Here is a 24,200-nt window from a genome sequence, read left to right as displayed (position 1 = left end):
ATTCTAGAGGAGATCAATCCTGGGTGTTCATTGGAAAGACTTATGCTGAAGCTTAATACTTTGGCCACCTCATGCGACGAGTTGACTCACTGGAAAAGACTCTGATGCTGGGAGCGATTGGGGGTAGGAGGAGACGGGGACGACAGAGAATGAGGTGGCTGGATGGCATCACTGACTCGATGGTCATGAGTTTGAGTGAACTCCGGGAATTGGTGATGGACAGGGAGGCCTGGCGTGCTGTGACTCTTGGGGTCGCAAAGAGTCGGACATGACTGAGCGACTGAACTGAGCTGAATGATGTATACATAAGTGTGAGTTTCTTTGCATTACTCTCCTGTACACCTGAAACTGACACAGTATTGCAAATCATCTCTATTTCAATTAAGGAAAAAAGAGATTGAGATGTAAATTGTATGAACTTTGTAATAGAATCTGAGCTGGAGGCCTTTCCAGCTAAGCCATAACACCTATCAGGCCTCATTTAAATGTGCACCAAAATAATATCATTAGATAAGATTGACTTGGAAATTTATTCAAGCTATTATATATTTAATTTTGGTGAAAATTGAAGTGTCTTTTGATATATTTATGTATGATTTGTTTTCTATATTTAATTTTAGTGAAAATTGATGTGTCTTTTGATATATTTATGTATGATTTGTTTTCTGTCATTGTTTTCTTAATGTTGAAAGTTATTGCCTAGTGAGTATTTGACTTCTGTGAATATTCTTTTTTTCCATTTTCACCATGTATCACTGATTTCTTTTCAGTGTGGTCATTTAGACTCTGCCTGGTTATTTTCTGATATCCTTTTTGAGAAAAGATGGAGCTGGGATCGTACTTAACTTATGTAACATTCCCCACACACATTTCAAATATTGGTTTTATTTTTAAATTGTAAAAAAAATGTATACTTTAGGAAGGTGTATCACAAGGGTAAGAATACTGACCTCAATTTGTACACCTCCCCCTGGATGTTTAGATGGTTTTTTAAATTGAGTAATTGGGGTAGATTTTGATAAGTAGTTTATTTTCATAATTACTCTCTGTGCTGTACTGTCATGTGCCACTTGCTTGGATGCATTTCATTAAAAAAAGGAAGTCCAAATTTACTGTGTACCAAGCAGAGTGTTATGTGTTTTTCTCTTGTTATACCTTCCATCCTTGAAGACGAATCACTATACAATAATTGTTATCTGTGTTCTAGTTCTCACTACTAGTAAGTGGCAGACCTTGGATTAGAAACGGGTTTTGTTATGCTGATCACGTGTCTGTATAAAAGGTTCTTTGTTTGTGTAGTCTTGTTTTTGCAGTAATACTAGTATTACTAGTTTGGGAGAGAGAAAAGGGATACTCGGTACTATCTCAGATGTAGGACTTTGGGTCCCTTCATGGTCTTTGGCTCATAGTTGAATAATATTAGGACTGTCTAAATTCTAGGAAAGTAGAAAATTACAGGAAAAAAAAGATGAAGGGTATTTTGTTCTATTTCTTTTACTTGCGCAAATAGGCATACCTGTTTGTGCATATGGCACCCAGGTTCCAAGGTGATAGCTGTGAAAACTTACAAGGTTATTTTATGTCTTTGGTTAATGCCTTTGGAATTATGGAAGAAAAGTATAATTTTTCAGCATATCTTATTTTTTTAATGTATTTTGCTTTAACTCTAATTTTAAGTAGGTAACATATTAATGATTTATATAACCTCTTAAATGGAATTCACATCCTTCTCAACCATGCCAAATAAGAAATTTAGCTCCAGTTTATTTGGAATAGATCAACCATGTAAGTTGTGCTCTATTAAGGGTAATGATAGTATTTGCTAAGGTTGTAGAGATCACTGAATAACGTACTTTCTGGGAGCTTTTTGTTAAATTGTGATACTCAAGAACAAAGGATATTGTTTCTTCAGTTGAGGTAGAACTGAGTTTCATACCACTTTTAATGTAGTCAGTCTGCATTTTTGGAGGTGGTGTTTCTATACATCAGGGTAACTTGTTTATTTAGAAAGCATTAGAAGTATATTTAGAAGATGATCTTACATGAAGAATTTGTATTTTCAAGGAAAATGTTTACGATAATAAAGGTCCTTGGACAACGAGGAGGTCTAATTCAACCTATATATTTTTTAAACTTGTTATGATTAAAGTGACTATGACTTCTAAGCTAAGACAAATTAGATGAGAATTGAGAAAATACATTTTGTCTGATTTGGAAATTTATAAAAACATCGAAAATATGTGCAAGGTTTGCTAAAGAATTAAAATAGTTATAATTGTAGTAAATTTATAGTAAAAATAAAATTGCCATGTATTTGTCTTTGTTGTATTTGTCTTTCATGAAAAGTCAAAGTTGCTTTGATGATGTGTTATTCAGCTTGTAAGCATTATCTTCAAGTGTAAGCACAATGTAAATAATTGATTTTACGGTTTGAAAGGCTTTCAAATTAATTCATGACTCTGAAAGTTGGAATTCAACATAATTAAACTCAAAAATTTGGCTTTTTTTTTTTGGTAGTGAGAGAGAAAATATGTTTGTTTATGTTTGAGATACTGATGTGTTCAAGTTAAAATTTCGCTTTATGACATCCATTTACTCTGTAGGCATTGATTGTGTATTAGGCACTGGGTGTCTTGAAGCAGAAGTAGCCTTTGCCATTAAGAAACTGAAGGTAAAACAGTAAAGTCAGATAAATAAGCAGATGCTTGCTATGAAAGTTAAACCTTGAGGATGCATTTAAGAGAACTACTAAGTCCAAAATGAAAGACAGCACGAAGGTGGGAGTCAAAGATGACATTCTGGGAGGGACCATGTTGTAGAAATAGAAATTTTACTATCAGAGTTACTAAACGGACATTGGAAGTAGATGGACACACATCTGCTAATATCTTGATGGTGAAAGTGAACAGATAATGGCAAGTAGTAATCAGTGCAATTGGAGAATGAAATATGAGGAGGGGAATAATGAATCTGGAGACATAGATAGCATCCAGACTTTAAAGAGTCTTTCTAAAGAGTATGGATAATCCCAACCTTACAGATAGTTTTCTCTTTCTCCAGTTTAGCTGGAATGAAGAACTTCATTTAAGTGATGATCAGCAGATAAAGTGAACATAGAAGATTTTTATCTCTAATATCTTTCATATCTACTTCATGTCATCCCATTCAATATATAAATATCTCTGTATGTCTATGATGTTTTTACTTAAAGAAATTAGTGTAGGTCTATTAGTAGCATATATATATATATATATGTAGTAAATGGAAGTCTGGTTATTTTCATTAAGAATTTAGAAAGAAGTGTATTTGTTGTAACTCTTTTTTTCTGAAAGTTTTTCATTATTAAATAAATCATTTGAATACTTGCCCAAGAGGTATGAGATTTATTCACTCTTTTTTTATTTTTAATTGCTGATAGAACTCCAAATTACTGAAAAAAGATTAAGAAACATTTTAATATTTATGAGTTCTGAATATATTTGAAACATAATGGTAAATATCTTGACATTAAAGCATTGAAATCCCTAGGTTCACCACCAGCTGCAAATTATTATGGTTGATAATGCTCTAATTAGACCAAAGTTATTCACTGGGCATTGAATGGAAATAAATCTTGCACATAAAAAAACACAGCTGAGAATTATATACATTAAAGCATTACTAACAGTGAAAATGTAAAAAAATTGTATTATTTTTTGCATCCATTTCGGAATATATGAACTGAGAGGAAAATGAGATAGTTTTAATTTGTTGAAGACCTCACAAATGAAACTGTCTTTGTATTTTAAGCTTTATTCAGCCAAAGCCTTGCAAGAATACTTAAATGTTTTAGAATCAGTTTGCACATAGTTTGAGTTAAATTCACATTTAGTGAGTGCAGTTAAAGACCATCCAATAAAAATCATGGAGGGCAAATTGATTTTATATCATTTAGAATAAGATATCAAGTATTTAAGAAGGTGTACCTGGCAGAGAACATATTTTCTGTTTTTTTTCATGTACTTCTTCAAAGCTATGAAAGTGTATACTTGATCAGTTTTGTATCTGTAAGGATGATAAAGTGGAGGGCTTGTTATTTTATGTAGTATTATTATTGTTAGTTTTGGTTGCAATAAACAGCAAAGTGAAACAATATGATTCAAATTGACAAAGCGGGGGTGTGCATATTATGGTTAAGGAATTAACTGAAATTTAGAATCACAGCAAAACAAAACAAATAATGTCACATTATGAAAGGGAAAGAAAAATAGTAGTGAAGAAAAATAGTAGTCACTATATCACTGCAGATGCTGATTGCAGCCATGAAATTAAAAGACGCTTATTCCTTGGAAGGAAAGTTATGACCCACCTAGATAGCATATTAAAAAGCAGAGACATTACTTTGCCAACCAAGGTCCGTCTAGTCAAGGCTATGGTTTTTCCTGTGGTCACGTATGGATGTGAGAGTTGGACTGTGAAGAAAGCTGATCGCCGAAGAATTGATGCTTTTGAACTGTGGTGTTGGAGAAGACTCTTGAGAGTCCCTTGGACTGCAAGGAGATCCAACCAGTCCATTCTAAAGGAGATCAATCTTGGGTGTTCATTGGAAGGACTAATGCTAAAGGTGAAACTCCAGTACTTTGGCCACCTCATGCGACGAGTTGACTCCCTGGAAAAGACTCTGATGCTAGGAGGGATTGGGGGTGGGAGGAGACGGGGACGACAGAGAATGAGATGGCTGGATGGCATCACCGACTCAATGGTCGTGAGTTTGAGTGAATTCCAGGAGTTGGTGATGGACAGGGAGGCCTGGTGTGCTGTGATTCATGGGGTTGCAAAGAGTCGGACATGACTGAGCGACTGAACTGAACTGATAAGAGAATGATCTACCATACAACTAGGAATTTCTGAAGTAGGGACATATGGGCCTTATGCAGCATAAACTCTTGGCTTTTTACTTTCATGAAAGCAGTGTATATCATGCTGACTATGAACTGACTGTGTGGTTAGAGATGGCTTCACTTTCTAGTCCTGCTTTACTACTTATCAGTTGAGTGACTTAGGCAACTTACCTTTCAGCTGTAAAGTGACCAGAGTAAGAGCTATTTCTGTAGTTATATGCATTAAAAAAAGATAATCTATTTCAAGTACTTGGTGCATGACAGTTAATAAACTGCAGCGGCCACCTCTTCTTCCTCTTCTTTCTTGTCTTCATCATCAGTACTCTGACATTAATCTTGTTTATACATTTTCTGTGTTTCTACTTTTCTCTGTATGTAGGCTCACTCAACATTACCAGTTGAATTAACTTTCAAAAATTCATCTTTTCTTTAACTCATAACTGTGGTTTCCTCATAACTTTATCTTGTATATAACTCTTCTCTAGATCCTTTATGCGGAGAAGGCAATGGCACCCCACTCCAGTACTCTTGCCTGGAAAATCCCATGGATGGAGGAGCCTGGTAGGCTGCAGCCCATGGGGTTGCTAAGAGTCGGATATGACTGAGCGACTTCACTTTCACTTTTCACTTTCATGCATTGGAGAAGGAAATGGCAACCCACTCCAGTGTTCTTGCCTGGAGAATCCCAGGGACTGGGGAGCGTGGTGGGCTGCCGTCTATGGGGTTGCACAGGTCGGACACAACTGAAGCGACTTCGCAGCAGCAGCAGCAGATCCTTTATGATGTGGTTTACTTTCCTCTGCCAGTGGACTGATTATTTCTAAACTCCCTAAATCAAACTCCAAGAGGAAAAATTTGTCTTAGTTGGTTTTTCTTTCAGTGAAGATTCTAGGATCAGGTCATGCCTTAGTCTGGTCTGTGATTCTGTTAAGCTTGGGTCAGTTACTTGTTGAGTCCCGTGGTTCATCTGGTGCTGGCCAGCAGGCAGTGGTGGGGGATTTTACTCAGAAGACAGTGATCATGCCTGTCACATGTCTACTAAATCTAAATAAAGAAACATAAAATGTTAAGAATGAACAATTTACCAAATCACAGAACCAGTGTGAGTAGTAAGGCTGGGTCTTGAATAATATTCTTAAGTCTTCTAATACAGTACTTTTTTGAATAGGCTTTAATTATTCTTGGTCATCTTGAAGTTTTTGTACCAATATAAAATTTCACTACAAATTATTGGATATTTTGCTACATAGAGATTCAGAGAATTCCTTAAGTATCAGAATTGTAATATTTATTATTTTAGTATAGCACAAATTTTGTGTCATGAATGAGAAAACAATATTTTGTTTTAAAATGTCTAATTTATAAATTAATTCTCTTATTTTGTTTGCTTTAATTTTTTCAGGTTACTAAGTTAGCTATCACAGCACAAGCCTTGGAGTCCCAATGGGGGACTCTGGATCAAGACGATCTACTCTGGTCTCCCGGTTGCCAATATTCAGAAGGAGTATTAGCAGAAAACACGATTCTCTTCCTTCTTCACCCTCCTCCAGTAATACGGTCGGTGTCCACAGTTCCTCTCCTTCCAGCACTAACTCAAGCTCAGGTAGTACAGGTAAACGCAGAAGCCTCTTCCGTACTCCATCCATCAGCTTTCATCATAAGAAGGGGAGTGAACCTAAGCAAGAACCTACAAATCAGAACCTTAGTATTTCAAATGGTGCTCAACCTGGTCAGAGCAGTATGCAAAAACTGAGTTTGGAAGAACATACTAAAGCCAGGGGAAGACATTCTGTTGGTTTTAGCAGTTCCCGAAATAAGAAGATAACAAGATCTTTGACTGAGGATTTTGAAAGGGAAAAGGAACACTCGACTAACAAAAATGTCTTCATAAATTGCCTAAGTTCTGGGAAAAGTGAGGGGGATGATTCTGGGTTCACAGAAGAACAAACTCGCCGTTCTGTTAAGCAATCAACAAAGAAGCTTCTTACTAAATCTTTCTCATCTCACTATAAATTTTCTAAGCCAGTTCCACAGAGCCAATCTATTTCATTGGTACAACAATCTGAATTCTCATTGGAAATTACACAGTACCAAGAACGGGAACCTGTGTTAGTAAGAGGTTCTCCATCTTGTTCTGTGGATGTAACAGAACGGGCAGGTAGCTCTTTACAATCTCCATTGCTTTCTGCTGATCTTACTACAGCTCAGACACCTTCAGAGTTCTTAGCCTTGACTGAAGATTCTGTGTCTGAAGCGGATGCATTTCCTAAAAGTGGAAGTATGGCATCCCACTGTGACAACCTTGGCCACAATGATTCTACCTCTCAGATTTCTCCCAATCCTGCTGCTGTTACAAAGACAACAAGAGACCTTAGGGGAACCGTTCCCTGTGCAATTGTGTCTCCTGGGAAATACAGATTAGAAAGTCGATGTATCACTGACTCTAATTCTTTACCGGAAACCTCTGCTGCTATTCAGAAGGAAGTGTTATTGCAAATCACTGAGTTACCTGTTATGAATGGGAGTGACTCAGAGACTCACCTCTCAACAGATACAAGAGAAGAGCATATGGTAATACAAAATGGTGAAACAATGTTGGCAACAAGCTCCCCAAGGAAATTTGGATTTTATGAGCACCATAAAGCAATAGCTGAACGTGTGAAAGGGATCCATCCTAGTTCAGATTCAAGGATAATACCCTCTTCTGGTGATCATCATGTTTTAAACAAAACTTCATACGGATCTGATGCAAATCCTGCCAAAGGTATGCTGATTTTCTCTGTATAATAAATGATATGAATTATAATTTTCCTTATAGTCAATTTTCTTATTCCATCTCATGAATGGGAACTATGTTTTCCTTAATTTTCACTCTCTAGTATTCTTTCCTTGGAGAAGGAAATGGCAACCCACTCCAGTGTTCTTGCCTGGAGAATCCCAGGGATGGGGGAGCCTGGTGGGCTTCCGTCTATGGGGTCACACAGAGTCGGACACGACTGAAGTGACTCAGCAGCAGCAGCAGCAGCAGTATTCTTTCCTATTTATAATTTGCTTTAAATCATTTCTGTACTTAAACTTACTTCATTTGTATCATTCTGATATGTAATTCAGCCATATTACTCATTTTTCTTAATTGTGCTATTCAGATTCTGAGCCTCAGAAGAAAGTGGAAGGAAATTAATTTCATTTACAATACGGCTTTATCTAAAATAATGAGTATCTTTTATAGTTCATGATATAATATTGGTATATCTTAGTTAAACATTAACCATTATAAAATAAATTTATATAAATTTTATTTTGTATTTTAGCAAAGCTTTTTATTATTAAATAGGATCCATGTTTTGGCACAAAAAAGTGAGAGGGAAGGTTGATTTAACACAGTCTATTATTTAACAGAAAACTTTGCTTTTCAGTATAAAATTCAGTTCAAGAGAATTGTTGATGGGCTGTATGCATTATTTTTTATTCTTTTTTCTCCACCATGATTACTACTACTACCACTACTGCTGCTGCTTTTGCTGCTACTATTCACATTAATAGGGCTTCCCTGGTGGCACAGAGGTAAAGCCTCTGCCTGCAGTGCTGGAGACCTGGGTTTGATCCCGGGGTCAGGAAGATACCCTGGAGAAGGAAATGGCAACCCACTCCAATACTTTTGCCTGGAAAATTCCATGGGCTACAATCTATGGGGTCGTAAAGAGTCAGATAAGACTGAGCAACTTCACTTTCACTTTCATTCACACTAATAGTTCTTTCAACAGTAAGTCCCATTTACTGTTTTCTCAACAATGTGTCCCATTTACTCTTTTGTCTCTTTGAATACATTAATTTATTGAATCTAGAAGTGATTGAAATCATTACTATTATTGTAACTCATTGTACAGGAGAGATAATTGGGAGCACAGATAGGTTAAGTAATGTGTCCAAAGCTGCTAAGTTCATGAGTAATTGTTTATGATATAATTCCTATGAGATAGGTACTAACTAGTATGTTCCCCATTTTACACATAAGAGAACTGAGACTGAGGGATTATACAACTGGCTAGTGGCACAGCCTGATTAAACTATTTAAATCCAAAGATCAGGCTCTAATGACTAGGTTGTAGTACATATCATGACCCAGCCTCTTTTGAAAACATTCAGTTCAGTTCAGTTAAGTCGCTCAGTCGTGTCCGACATTTTGCAACCCCATGAATCACGGCACGCCAGGCCTCCCTGTCATGACCAACTCCTGGAGTTCACCCAAACTCATGTGCATCAAGTCAGTGATGCCATCTAGCCATCTCATCCTCTGCCATCCCCTTCTCCTCCTGCCCCCAATCCCTCCAAGCATCAGGGTCTTTTCCAATGAGTCAACTCTTCGCATGAGGTGTCCAAAGTATTGGAGTTTCAGCCTCAGCATCAGTCTTTCCAATGAACACCCAGGACTGGTCTCCTTTAAGATTGACTGGTTGGATCTCCTTGCAGTCCAAGGGACTCTCAAGAGTCTTCTCCAGCACCACAGTTCAAAAGCATCAATTCTTTGGCTCTGCTTTCACAGTCCAACTTTCACAGCCATACATGACCACTGGAAAAACCATAGCCTTGACTAGATGGACCTTTGTTGGCAAAGGTGTCTGCTTTTTAATATGCGGTCTAGGTTGGTCATAACTTTCCTTTCAAGGAGTAAGTGTCTTTTAATTTCATGGCTGCAATCACCATTTGCAGTGATTTGGAGCCCAAAAAAATAAAGTTTGATACTGTTTCCCCATCTATTTCCCATGAAGTGATGGGACCAGATGCCAGGATCTTAGTTTTCTGAATGTTGAGCTATAAGCCAACTTTTTCACTCTCCTCTTTCACTTTCATCAAGAGACTTTTTAGTTCCTCTTCACTTTCTGCCATAAGGGTGGTGTCATCTGCATATCTGCTGCTACTGCTGCTGCTAAGTCACTTCAGTCGTGTTCGACTCTGTGTGACCCCATAGACGGAAGCCCACCAGGCTCCCCTGTCCCTGGGATTCTCCAGGCAAGAACACTGGAGTGGGTTGCCATTTTCTTCTCCATCTGCATATCTGAGGTTATTGCTATTTCTCCCGACAATCTTGATTCCAGCTTGTGCTTCTTCCAGCCCAGCCCAGCATTTCTCATGATGTACTCTGCATATAAATTAAATAAGCAGGGTGACAATATACAGCCTTGACGTACTCTTTTTCCTATTTGGAACCAGTCTGTTGTTCCATGTCCAGTTCTAACTGTTGCTTCCTGACCTGCATACAGGTTTCTCAAGAGGCAGGTCAGGTGGTCTGGTATTCCCATCTCTTTCAGAATGTTCCACAGTTTATTGTGATCTACACAGTCAAAGGCTTTGGCATAGTCAATAAAGCAGAAATATATATTAGGAATAATATTAAAATGTTAAATAAAATTTGTGATCAGTGAAGTTATGTATTATATAATATCAAGAATTATAAGCTTATCTGACTTGTTTAACTAGTCTCTCCACGAATATAGCAATTCTAAATTTTTAAAGGCATGAATTAATTTTCCAGTTGTTTTAATATTTTTTCACATTAGATACAAGATCATTTTTACACATCTGCCTACTTTTTTCAATTTTTGATCTTGGTAGCCTTGTTTGTATTTTTGGTGATACTTGCTTAATTCTTTAACTATAATATAATTATAAGAATGATAGTGATGATGATACTGATGTGCCCCAAAATGTGATAAGCAGTTTCCATGCATTGTTTTATTTAATACTAACCAAAAATTTATGTGGAATTTAAGTTTACGATTAAGTTAAATAACTTTCTGAAATCATACTCTTGGCAAATGGTGGACATCAGATTGGGATGTAGGCAGTTCTTAAAAGAAATAACATGCAAAAAGGTAAAAGTATAATTATCCTAGTCAATTGTTATTTAGAAATGATGAGTTGCTTCAATGTCAAACTGAATAGAGTAAATATTATCTCTTTGAAAACTAGGTGATGACCAACAATTATCTTGCCGACTATTAATCTGTTGACTGAGATCCTAATTCCAAGCCATTTAATACATTAAATTAATTTCACTGAATTTGACACCATGATGCTTGTTCCTACCATATGGTGATTATTCATATTATCTATAGCTTGTAAAATAGAGATAGGCAAATAAGCTGGTAACGTAAAAAAGGAAAAGTTGGTTTCATACTACCTTTCACTTTCATCAATGGTAGATATTCATCTGCTCTTCATAAAGATTTTATAATTTGGAAATTTAAAGCTCTTAAAGACATTTAAACAAATGTATTTTGCAGAAAAAAGATTTGCTTAATTTCATAACACTAGATTTATTCTGTACTTACTATGAAATATGTTTAAAAATTTATTTAACAAATATCTGAATGTGTTAGGTGTACATTCATTTCAGAATTGGTAATGAGATGTTAGCTCTATGGCAATTTAACCTTTATGGATTAAAAATTTTCTACAAAGAACAGGCATGTGTTGCCTTAATAGGTCCTAGCCAAAAGTCCTTAAACCCATAGATGAGCCTGAACAAATCAGTTTCATTCATTTCCAGCTTTTTGTTTTGGTACTGTTTTTAGGCATTAAGGATATAGAAATGAACAAAACAAACTCCTCCCTTCATGAAGCTTACTTTGCAGTGGGAATACTCAGACAGTTAACATATAAATAAATAAATGTCAGATGGATAACTGCTGAGTATGGGTTTAAAGCAGAATAAAAGATTAGGATGTGGGGAATGGGGTTGTAGTTTGCATTTTTTTTAGCTTTATTGAGATATAATTGACAAATAAATTATGTGTTTAAAGTGAATGAAGTAATTTTTTGATATATGTGTACACTGTGAAAAGATCCCCTCCCTCAAGTTATTAAGATCCTCAGATCTTTATCTTATAATTGAAAGTTTGTACTTTTTTGCCAGTCTTTCTCTATTTCTCCCACTTCCTAACCCCTGACAACCACTTTTCTGCTGTTCAGCTCTTCAAAAAAGATTCCATATGTAAGTGACACCATACAGTATTGGTCTTATTGTGCATAATGCTGCTGTGAACATGGGAGTACAGAGATCTCTTTGTGATAATGATTTTGTTGACTGTAGGTAGATTACCAGAAGTAAGGTTGCTGGCTCATATGGTAGCTCTATTTTTAATTTCTTGAAGAACCTTCATACTGTTTTCCAGATTGACTGCACCAGTTTATATTCCCACGAACAATGCACAGGGGTTCCCTTTTTTCCACATCCTCAAAAATACTTGTTCTCTTTTTGACTTTTTGATAATAGCCATCTTAACAAAAATGAGGTAACATCTCATTGTGGTTTTGATTTGCATTTCACAGATCATTAGGAATGTTGAGCTTTTTTCTTCATGTACCTGTTGGCCATTTGTATGTCTTATTTGGAAAAAAATGTTTACTTATGTCCTTTGCCTATTTTTTTGTTGTTATTGATTTATATGATTTTCTTTTATATTTGGCTATTTATCCCTTATAGGATGTGTGATTTGCACATATTTTCTCCCATCCAATTAGTTGTCTTTGTTTCTTTTTCTTTTTTTCTTGATTATTTGCTTTTCTGTGCAGAAACTTTTTTGTTTGAAATATTCCTACTTGCTTGTTTTTGCTTTTATTTTCTTTGTTTTTGATATCTAATCCAAAGCATCATTATCAAGATCAATGTCAAAGAGTTTATTCCCATGTTTACTTCTAGGAGGTTTACAGTTTCTGGTCTTAACTTTCAAGTCATTAATAAATTTTGAATTGATTTTGATGTATGTGTAATATTCCAGTTTCATCTTTTTGTACATGACTGTCCATTTTCCCCAACATTTTCTGTTGAAGAGACTATCTTTTCCTCATTATATATGATTGGGGTGTTTGTCAAAAATTAGTTGTCATATGCTGCTGCTGCTGCTAAGTCACTTCAGTCATGTCCGACTCTGTGTGACCCCATAGATGGAAGCCCACCAGGCTCCCCCGTCCCTGGGATTCTCCAGGCAAGAACACTGGAGTGGGTTGCCATTTGCTTCTCCAATGCATGAAAGTGAAAAGTGAAAGTGAAGTTGCTCAGTTGTGTCCGACCCTTAGCGACCCCATGGACTGCAGCCTACCAGGCTCCTCCATCCATGGGATTTTCCAGGCAAGAGTACTGGAGTGGCTTGCCATTGCCTTCTCCGAGTTGTCATATATGAATGGCTTTATTTCTTTGCTCTCTGTTCTATTCCATTAAGTTTTCTGTTTCTATGCCAATACCATACTGTTTTGATTAAATAGCTTTGTAACAAAGTTTGAAATCAGGACTTGTAATGTCTCCAGCTTTGTTTTTCTTTCTCAAGATTGCTTTGGCTATCTGGAGTCATCTGTGGTTCCGTACAAATTTTAGGATTGTGAAAAAAGTCATCATGATTTTTGATAGGGAATTTCATCAAATCTATAGGTCCCTTTGGGTAGTTCAGTTCAGTTCAGTTCAGTCACTCAGTCGTGTCCAACTCTTTGCGGCCTCATGAATCACAGCACGCCAGGCCTCCCTGTCCATCACCAACTCCCGGAGTCCACTCAAACTCATGTCCATCGAGTCGGTGATGCCATCCAGCCATCTCATTCTCGGTCGTGCCCATCACCTCCTACCCCCAATCCCTCCCAGCATCAGAGTCTTTTCTAGTGAGTCAACACGTCGCATGAGGTGGCCAAAGTATTGGAGTTTCAGCTTTAGCATCAGTCCTTCCAATGAACACCCAGGATTGATCTCATTTAGAATGGACTGGTTGGATCTCCTTGCAGTCCAAGGGGGGTAGTATGAAGTTTTAAAAAATATCAATTCTTCCCATTTGTGAACATAAAACAACTCTATTTTTATTTTCATCATTTTCTTTCATCAGTGTCTTTTATAGTTTTCAGTGTATATGTTTTTCACCTCCTGGGTTAAATTATTCCTAGGTATTTTATTCTTTTCATTCAATTGTAGATGTAATTGTTTTCTTTCTTAATTTCTCTTTCTGACAGTTTCTTGTTTTAGTTTTCATTTTAAGTATAGTGAATAGGTATTACTCAAAGTAACATACTGGAAAAATTTAGGGAGTAAGCCATAGAGACATTCGAGAAAAGTATATTGGTGCAAAGGCTATGGGGTAAAGATCCTGAGGCTGGAGCACGCCTGCAATGTTCTAGAAACAGTGAGAGGCCCAGGAATTGGGAGTAGTAGAAGATGAGGGTATAGCTATGATTAACAAGTGACCAATGAGGAGAGTAAGGTCATATCATGAGGAACTCAGTAGCCCATTGGAAGCATACTAGCTTTCTGACTAAAGGAATTATCATGATCAATCTCACTTAAGTTTATATTCTGATTATCATGTAGAAAATAGATTGTGTATTTATCAGGGAGAGGCAGGTGGGACTAGGCAGAAGCTAGAGACTGTTTAGAAGTATTGCAGTAAGCAAGGAAAGCCCTCATGGAGTTTGTGCCAGCATGTTAGCAGGGGAGATAGTGAGAAATGATCAGATTCTGTATATGATTTGAAGGTGATAAGGACAGGGTTTGTTAATACAATTTATGTGAAGCATGAAGAAACAAGGATGACTCCAAAATATGGGATCTACAAAATGATTTACATAATTAAGTAAGCTACCACTTCTGATTCAAAAAGTTTTCTGTGATTGAGAATTATTGAATGGCACTAAGAGTTTCCCTTTTGCTTTCAGTGGAACTTTTATAAAAATACATTTAAGCATTTATATTAATTTTTATTTATTTATGTTTAAATAGTTCTTGCCAGTAGCCTCAGTCCATACCGTGAAGGAAGATTTATAGAGAGGCGACTGCGATCCTCATCAGAAGGAACTGCAGGGAGTAGCAGGATGATTTTGAAACCAAAAGATGGAAATGTAGAAGAAGTTAATAGTCTAAGGAAGCAAAGAGCAAGTTCATCATCTTCAAAAATGAACAGCATGGTAAGTATATACCTGTGCTTGTGTATAATAAAATAATCCCATATATTACTGACATGTTCATGCCTCTTGCAAAATGAAAGCAGACTGAGGAACAGACACCCTATAGTTTTGTTGTTTCTTTTTTTAAACCATTTGATTCAGTTATATATATATATATGTACACACACACACACATATACACACTTTTTCAGATTTTTTCCATTATAGATTATTACAACATATTGAATATAGTTTGCTGTACTATACAGTAGATCCTTATTTATATACTTTACATATAGTATTGGGAATATGTTATTCCAGAATGCCTAATTTATCTCCTCTGTACCACTTTCTCCTTTGGTAACCATAAGTTTGTGTTCTATGTCTGTGGGTCCTTTTCTGTTTTGAAATAAATTCATTTATGTCATTTTTTTTAGATTATACATATAAGTGATATCATATGATATTTGTCTTTCTCTGACTTACTTCATTCACTTAACATGATAATCCCAGGGTATATCCATGTTGCTGCAAATGGCATTATTTATTTTTTATGGTTGTGTAATATTCTATTACATGTATGTATGAACACACACAAACACACACACCACATCTTCTTTATTCATTTATCTGTCTTTCATGTCTTGGCTATCATAAATAGTGCTGCTATGAGCACTGGCGTGCATGTATCTTCGAATTGAAATTTTCTCTGGATATATGCCTGGGAGTGGAAGTGCTGTGTCATATGGTATTTCTAGTTTTACTTTTCTGAGGAATCTCCATACAATTTTCCATAGTGGCTGTACCAACTTACATTCCCACCTACAGTGTAGGAGGCTTTCTTTTTCTCCACACCTTCTCTGGCAATTATTATTTGTAGACTTTTTAATGATGGCCATTCTGACTAGTATGTGGTGATATCTCATGGTGGTTTTGATATGTGTTTCTCTAATAATTAGTGATGCTGAGCATCTTTTGTTGATGATGTGCCTCTTGGCCATCCACATGAAGTCTTTGTACGTTTGGGAAAATAATCCCTTGTCCATATCATCATATGCAAACATTTTTTCCCAGTCTGTAGGTTGCTTTTTCATTTTGTCTGTGGTTTCCTTCCCTGGTGGCTCAGAGGGTGAAGAATCTGTCTGCAATACAGGAGACTTAGGTTCGATCCCTGGATCGGGAAGATCCCCTGAAGAAGGGAATGGCAACCCATCCCAGTATTCTTGGCTGGGGAATTCCATGGACAGTCCATGGGGTTGCAAAGAGTTGGACATAACTGACTGTGCAAAATACTGGCTGTGCAAAAGTTTTTAAATTTAATTAGGTTCCATTTGTTTATTTTCATTTTTTTTCCCATTAGTCTAGGAGGCAGATCCAAAAAGATATTTCTGCAATGTATGTCAAAAAGTACTCTGCCTATTTTACTCTAGGAGTTTTATAGTATCTGGTCTTACATGTAGGTCTTTAATCAATTTTGAGTTTATTTTTGTATGTAGTTTTAGAGAATGTTTTAATTTCATCCTTCTACATGTATCTTTCCAGTTTTCCCAGCACCACTTATTGAAGAGTCTGTGTTTTGAAGGGAAACTTGGTCTGCATTATTGTTGTTATGAAGGGAAACTTGGTCTGCATGATTGTTGTTATAAGTCAGAGAGGATAAGTTTTCACTTGAGACTCTCAGGACAAATAGAAGCACAACAGGATAGCGACTCTTAAATCCTGTCTTCCTTACTTCCATGGAAAATATGATATTTTTATTCTAGAACAAGACCCTGTGATATGCAAACTAAGAAAAATGCTGATCACAAGGACACCCTCTGACGTCATCATTTCACACTATTTCTTCATCCTCTAGCCACCTAAAAAATGTCCTGTTTAAACCACGCCTATGCCAGTGCTACTCTCAGACCCTTTCATGGATTCTACTTTGCCCTTTCCTAATACAGTTCCCCTTTCACACAGGGTAAAGATCTTTGGGGGTCAAGGTGATATGCCCGTCCAAAGCTTTAACACATTCTGGGTGACTGAGACTCCTGATTCCTGGTATAAACTGTAAAAGCCTGCACATGAGGGTGGAAATGGGATGTGTATAGGAGAGTAGGGTGCAAGCTTGGACTTGTGAGCTGAAATGTCTTAGAGGTAATTGCATTAGCTCCCTCATAGCACAGGATACAGCTAGGGTGGAAAAAGATGACAAGTGAATGCAGCCCAGAAGGTCTGTGAGGCCTCAGGTCTCACAAATTCTGGGATGGACTTGCCTTTTGCATTCATTTTGCCCCCTTTGTCACAAATGTGTCCTTTCTCAGTGGTGTTTTTGATTCTAGTGTTTAACAGTGTTTTTTTAAAAAAGATCTATCTACCTACTTACTAATGGATATATGAGAAAAATGCTCAAAACTAAATCACTTATATCTGTATATGTTTTAGATAATTATGTTTCATATGAAAATATTAGGTCATCACTGAGGATTGCAATGTGAAGAAGCAGTAAGTTACTGAGGCAACCTTGAGTGATAGCAAAGCCATTGTGCTTGAAGTTAGAGGTTCTAGCCATGAGGCCAGGCGTGGCCAGATTTTACAGATCAGTATCTACAAAACAACAGACAGTAATGGGTTTCTTATTACTATTATGCTAAAAAATGATTATGTGTGTATTTATATTTGTGTATATAGCTGCATTACATTATTTTATATTTCATCTTTCTGTCATTTGCATTGAACATATTATATTGTTATTGCAATATTGCAGTTGATTTTTTTGTCTAAACACAAGAACATGTTAAAATAGATTTCCAATTGATGCAACATTAAAATTTATGGCCAGTGAATTGTTGCAAAACATTTTTTCCTCACCAGATTTCTATTATCCCTTTATAGAGATGAATTTATATTAAGAAGTGTGCACTGTTTATTACCGTTGCCCAAAGTTGGGCCTTTTACTTATTCTTTTTATATCACGTTTTTCATGCTATTGATGCATTTATATAGTTGTCCTTGTAACACCACAAAATCATTATTCGTCTCAGATATGCTTTCAAGATTTAAAATTTTAAATGTCAAATGTAAAAATAAGATTTTGTTATTTTATTTGAGGTTTTTTATAAATTTTCAAAAAGTGTATCTGCAGTGATGTAGATTCTCCGCTAGATGTCAGGATTACACCATTGTCATGATAGGGGAAAAGCTGTGAAGATTGGACAGAAACTTGGTTAAATGTATTCACTGAATTCACAGGTAAGATATGTTGAAATAAATACTGACACACTGAAATTTGCACATGAAATGGATCAGAATTACTTTATGACTCTATTTATTAGGACTTTGCAATAATGTCTCAATCTTTAATTTATAGTTTAATAGTTAATTTAACTTGCATAAATTGTATTATATAACTCCTAGCATTAAAAGGAAGGAATGCTAGGATTTTTTTTTTTAAGGTAATTTTAGCTATATGTGAAACAAGTGACATATATTTAGGAAATTATAGCTTTATGTGTGAAAAATAGCATACATTTTCTATATTCCTCTTCGAAAATAATTCAGGCGATTATATGTATTTGAGAATGCATGCATGGTTCAGTTATTCTTTCCTTTTAGAAAAATAGTAGTAACATGTATTCTAATACGTATTTCAACGAAGGGACAACTCTTAATGCTTCGCATATATTATCACATTCCATTCTCACAATATTATGAACTGAGTGAATTTGTTATTGAACACATTTTGCAAAAGAGGAAACTAAGGCAGTAAGAAGATAAGCAACTTGCTCAGAAACACAGTAAATGGCAGAGATAGAGGTTAGATTTGGATGCTTGCTCTCTTAACTATAAATTCTGCATGCTTTGAGGGGAATGGGATAGATTTAAATTTAATTTTTCATCTTGTGTTATTTCTGTATAATGAAGTTAACACCTGTAAGGCAACCTGTGCTTACTCTAAGTCTAGACTAAAATTGTCTGTAAAGGATGCAAAAAAGAAACAAAATTTAGTACTTACTCTGGATTTAAAATGTGATAATATTTCTTGATATGTTGATGGACAGTATCAGATGAGAAATATCCAAAAAGGAACTTTGTCACAAAAGAAGGTGTTTATACTTAGAAGGTGCTAGAGTACTTCATGTATTTCAAGAAGGTTTAATTCTACTGATGGGTATGGCTCTATTTTCAAGATGCTGAATGTTCCTCTGAATGATGAAAAATATTTCCTAATTGGTAATAGGTGAAAGAGACCAGAATGCTAGGGTTTTTGTACAGTTTGGGTATATACAGTATGAAAGGGAAAGGGCAGGATGTGTTAAGTATTTGAACATCAGTGAGTCAGAAGAATTGGACTTTGCTTACATTTATTACAAGAAATCAAGCATATCTGTAACAATTTGATAGACATTCAAATTTATTATATTTCTTCAAACTGATTTAAATAGAGACTTCCCTTAATTTTCCTGAGTAACTTTCTTGATACTTTCCTTAGAATGGTCCAAACATTTAAAAATAATCTTTCTAGAAATAGGCTCGCTCTTTTTCAAAGCTTTCCCTTCAGATTATTGTGTATAAATGATTAAATATAAGGATTTGTCTTGGTTTTTGATCACCCTTTTCTGAAAAAAGGATTAATGTGAGGATAGATTTGTGTTTGTTAAACAATTTATAGCACCTGGAATCACTAGAGAAAGTAAAGTGCCTGAGTGTATGAGAAAGGATAAGCTGGGCTACATGAAGAGCAAATAACCTCCAGATCCTAGTAACTGTATAATATAGATTTATTTCTTGCTCAGACTACATGTTCATTGTGGTAGGTGCTGGAGTTCCATTAAGTGTTTCCTCCTTCTATATCCAGGCTGGTGAAGCAGCAGCCATTTGCAAACATTGCCTTTCACTGTGGTAAAAAGAGATCTCTGGAGGCCTCGTCCCAGTAATAAATGTTTTACTTGTGAGAGACTTCATTTCCTCTCACAACTCATTGAGCAAATCTAATCACCTGGCCCCAACTAGCCACAAAAGGGATCTGGGAGTAATCCGTCCATGTGTCTAGATGATGGAGACTCAGATATTGGATCAGGGGCACTATTATCATCTTCCCAAATAGTATACTGTATCTCAGTTCTTTCATTTAACTGTGATTTCCTGCTTACCTCGTCCCCTCCTTTTTGTTTACTGGCATTTGATGGTCTTAAAGTCAAATTATGCCTCATACTGAGTTTGTCGTTATGGTTCAGAAAGAGGAAAACATCTTGGAATTGAAAAGTTCATTCTAACTGCAAGTTTTGTCTTTTGAGATGTGTTCTCTTCCTGACTGAAAAGTCTTGTATATATCTAAATTACTTGACTCCACGTTTGGGAATCCTAGTATATTTGGAAATACTTGTTTTTATTACAGTAAAAGCTGGTTTGGAAAGTTGTGTTAGTTTTCGATTACCCAGCAAATGTGCACAAAGTTGCTGTGAACTCTTTGTGCTGAGTGATTCTGACAGTGTTCACTTATGGCCATTTTTATTCTGACACAGTGTAATTCCTCTCATTTGCAGTTTGGCATCCTGCTTCATAGTAAAAACAAGAACTATAGAACTTCTTCTCTGGAAGAATGGATCAGACTTATAGTTGAGAAAAAAAGTAGTGACTTGCATATCATCAGCATTCCATGTTGTATTTTAATTGTTTTAATTCTATATGTTGAAATCTAGAATTTAAATGTTATTGACGATAACATTAGTTGATTAATCTAAGACTAATAAAACCCGGTGTTAAATAGCCATGCACTTAACTCTGCATTCACTTTTCTTCTGGGGCTTACTGTTTTCTCCTTTGTTAGCATTTTCCATATTCATTCATCCATTCATCAATTCATTCACAGTTTCTTTCAGTGAATGTTTATTGAAAACTTAATACTTTGTTCTCAGAACTTTACTTTGAAGATGCAAAGATCAAAGAGACAGCCCTTGAGGATTTTATAGTTCCAGATTGGAAGACATTAACCTTATCTTATCAATGCAACAGATTTAACCATTTTGACCATCTTAAAATTCAGAATGTGTGGGGGCATGCTTGATTTGGGTTGTGACAATTGATATCAAAAGTTAAAAGGACTAGAAAAGGCCACATGCATTTCTGTATCCCAGTGTACAAATTGACACTGTTAATTGTATGCATGCCTCCCTGGCTAATTTCTAGCATTGAGGACAGTGATAGTGGTGAGAAGGAACTCTGGGAGGTACTGGGACAGTTACGAAGAAAGTACAAAATTACTGTTTAAAGAATCTGTTTTAAAATATCCCACCTCTACTATCCACTAGGGAAAATTGCTTTCCTGGGCTTGTTTAGTATATGCACTTTAACATTTCCATTTTGTGGCATGAAAGTTGTTCAGGCTCAAAATTAAGAGCAATGAAAGATAATTGGAAGACCTGATTTAAGAAATTTCTCCTCTTAATCCTGAAATCTTAAATAAGACTTTCAAATACATAAAAATGTTAATGGCTTCTTGAGAGTTAAAGATCTCAGCATTCATGGAACATTGTGAATGGAATTAAAGCTAACATCATTGCATGCTACAAGGACAGTTAGTGAGAAAAGGAAGTCATTAATCTATTTAAGAAAATGGGGGCATACAAATCATTCTCCTCAATCCTTATATATTGTAAGAAGGAGAGTCATAAGTATCAGTCATTACACATGCAATTAAATTTGTTGATAAGTAATTTTAGATTAATAGCCTTAATCCATAATGCCTTTATTGGTTTTTCTAGTTACTAATTATACTTTTCCTATCAGTGTCCTTCTAAGTTGTCTTTGGCACTCACTATGTAGTTATTTGAATATGTCTCATTTTATAATTTGATTTCATTCAGTCTTTTAAATGGAAGACATTTCGTATATATTAGCATTTCTTATAGCACTTAAAAGTGCCTGATGTACAGTAAGTATTGGTGAATTAAAGGTAAACTTGCTAATTAGGTTGTGATATAGACACTATAGATATGAATTAAGGCCTTTAGTACAATCACTGTGTGTGGTATACATATGCATATTTTTTATATTCTTAATTTACGCAATGTACAGATGTTTCTATGATACACTGTTTGATAAAACTCTGGGTTTTGATGCTAAGTACTTGATTAAGACCATATCAACTTTAATATTGTTCCAGTAGAAGCATCATTCATTTAGGATAATCAACCTTATAGAATGACTCTTAGGATCCTATCAGTGCAATAGTTATGGTCTGGCCATACAGAGAGGGCAAGAAATAGTCAATTGTTTGTGATATTATTGAGAACCCATTAAATAAATACAAGTTCTAAGTCAAATATGTCTATGAGGTTTGGGAGGTGGAGAAGGGGTATGAAGTGTTTAATGGGGTCAGAATTTTGGTTTAGGAAAGGGAAAAATTAGAGAGATGGATGATGCTGAGAGTTGCACAGAATGTAAATGTACTTAGTGCCACTGAACTGTAGTTAAATATGGTTAAAACGGTTTGTTTTAATTATGTGGCTTTTACCAGAAATTTTTAATTAATATATATCACATACATATATTATTTATTCCATCTCCTTTTCTTATAAACTTGTAGATTCAGAATTGCCTTTAAAAAAAAAGAAGGAGGTAAAATATTTCATTCATTTTTTTTTTTTGATCTTTTCACTTTAGCTTTTGGGATGAGTAATTTTTATTTTTGAAGCTGTCATAATTTGTATGTTTGGTGTACAATGCTATGAATAACATATTCAGAGAGAAAAATCAGTTCATTTTCAAATGCTTTAACATCAGTTGTAAGTAATTGCTAAAGCTGAAACTCCAATACTTTGGCCACCTCATGTGACGAGTTGACTCACTGGAAAAGACTCTGATGCTGGGAGTGATTGAGGGTAGGAGGAGGCGGGGACGACAGAGAATGAGGTGGTTGGATGGCATCACCGACTCGGTGGACATGAGTTTGAGTGAACTCCGGGAGTTGGTGATGGACAGGGAGGCCTGGCGTGCTGTGGTTCATGGGGTCGCTAAGAGTCGGACACGACTGAGCGACTGAACTGAACTGAACTGAATTATTACCATTTCTCTTCATACAGTTCACATGAAAATGTCCATAGCACATAATTTTTCCCTCTGTGATTACATTTTCAAATTTACTAGTTTGTTCAGGCTGCTATAACAAAATATCACAGACTGGGTAGCTTATAAATGACAGAAATTTATTTACCACAGTTCTGGAGGGTGGGCAGTCCAAGATCAAAGTGGGAGCATGGTTCCTGATTTGTAGCCAGCACTTTCTTGCTGTGTCTGATGGAAAGAGTTGGGATCCCTATGGAGCTTCTTTTATGCAGGCACTAATCCTGTTCATGAAGAACTTACCCTCATGACCTAGCACCTTCCAAAGGCCCCCATTCTAATACCATCATCTTTAGCAATTAGTATTTCAACATAAGGATTTGGGGGGACACAGACATTCAGGGCATAGCAATAAGTGATCACATTTTAGTAATAGCAATACTAGAATATATTCAAAGCTTTATTAAGAATAATACATATTTCTATTATTTATAAAGGAAATAATTAATAAGACCAATAGTAGAAGAAAATTAAAGATATTTTTCTCTAACCACACTATATCTGGGATACTGTTAGACACTTTATGTTGTTGTTGTTCAGTCTCTAGGTCGTGTCTGATGCTTTGCAATCCCATGGACTGCAATACTCCAGGCTTCCCTATCCTTCACTATTTTCCAGAGTTTGCTCAGATTCATGTCTGTTGCATCCATGATGCTATCTAACCATCTCATCCTCTGCTGCCCTCTTATCGTTTTGCATTCACGCTTTCCCAGCATCAGGGTCTTTTCCAGTGAGTGGGCTGTTCACATCAGGTAGCCTAAGTATTGGAGCTGTAGCTTTAGCATCAGTCCTTGCAATGAATATTCAGGACTGATTTCCTTTAGGATTGACTAGTTTGATGTTCTTGCTGTCCAAGGGACTCTCAAGAGTCTTCTCCAACACCACAATTTGAAAGCATCTATTCTTCGTCACTTAGCCTTCTTTATGGTTCAACTCTCACATCTGTACATAACTACTGGAAAAACTATAGCTTTGACTGTACGGACTTTGTTGGTAAAGTAATGTCTTTGTTTTTTAACACACTGACTATATTTGTTACAGTTTTTTTTCCAAGGAGCAAACATCTTTTAATTTCATGGCTGCAGTCACCATATGCAGTGACAACTTTATATCCCTCTGAAATTAAGAAATTGGAAAATTAAGGTTGTTTACCTTTTAATCTTGGATTAGAATGCAAAGATTGCAGTTGTATTTTTAATTGGATCAGTTAATGTTAGTTTTCTGAAAGATGAAAACTGTTTATGTCTTGTTTAGGTAACCACATGAGCTGACACAGCATTCATAGCATGAGAA

At 35.9% G+C, this 24,200-nt stretch overlaps 1 protein-coding gene across 3 annotated transcripts in view; it reads left to right on the top strand.

Moving 5' to 3' along the window:
* CCSER1 (coiled-coil serine rich protein 1) overlaps positions 1 to 24,200 on the top strand; it is a 1,509,256-nt gene that overhangs the window by 164,299 nt on the left and 1,320,757 nt on the right. For all 3 annotated transcript variants that reach the window (XM_055435111.2, XM_055435112.2, XM_055435115.2), the window contains exons 2-3: positions 6,283 to 7,644; positions 14,638 to 14,822. In XM_055435111.2, the coding sequence (XP_055291086.2) occupies positions 6,324 to 7,644; positions 14,638 to 14,822 (1,506 nt within the window). In that variant the 5' untranslated portion in view covers positions 6,283 to 6,323. The remainder of the gene's footprint in view (positions 1 to 6,282; positions 7,645 to 14,637; positions 14,823 to 24,200) is intronic.

Source organism: Moschus berezovskii, chromosome 5 (assembly GCF_049115385.1).
Source record: "Moschus berezovskii isolate FMDL1 chromosome 5, NW_MosBer_1.0, whole genome shotgun sequence".
NCBI classification, from domain to species: Eukaryota; Metazoa; Chordata; class Mammalia; order Artiodactyla; family Moschidae; genus Moschus; species Moschus berezovskii.
This window is presented reverse-complemented; position numbering and strand designations above follow the sequence as displayed.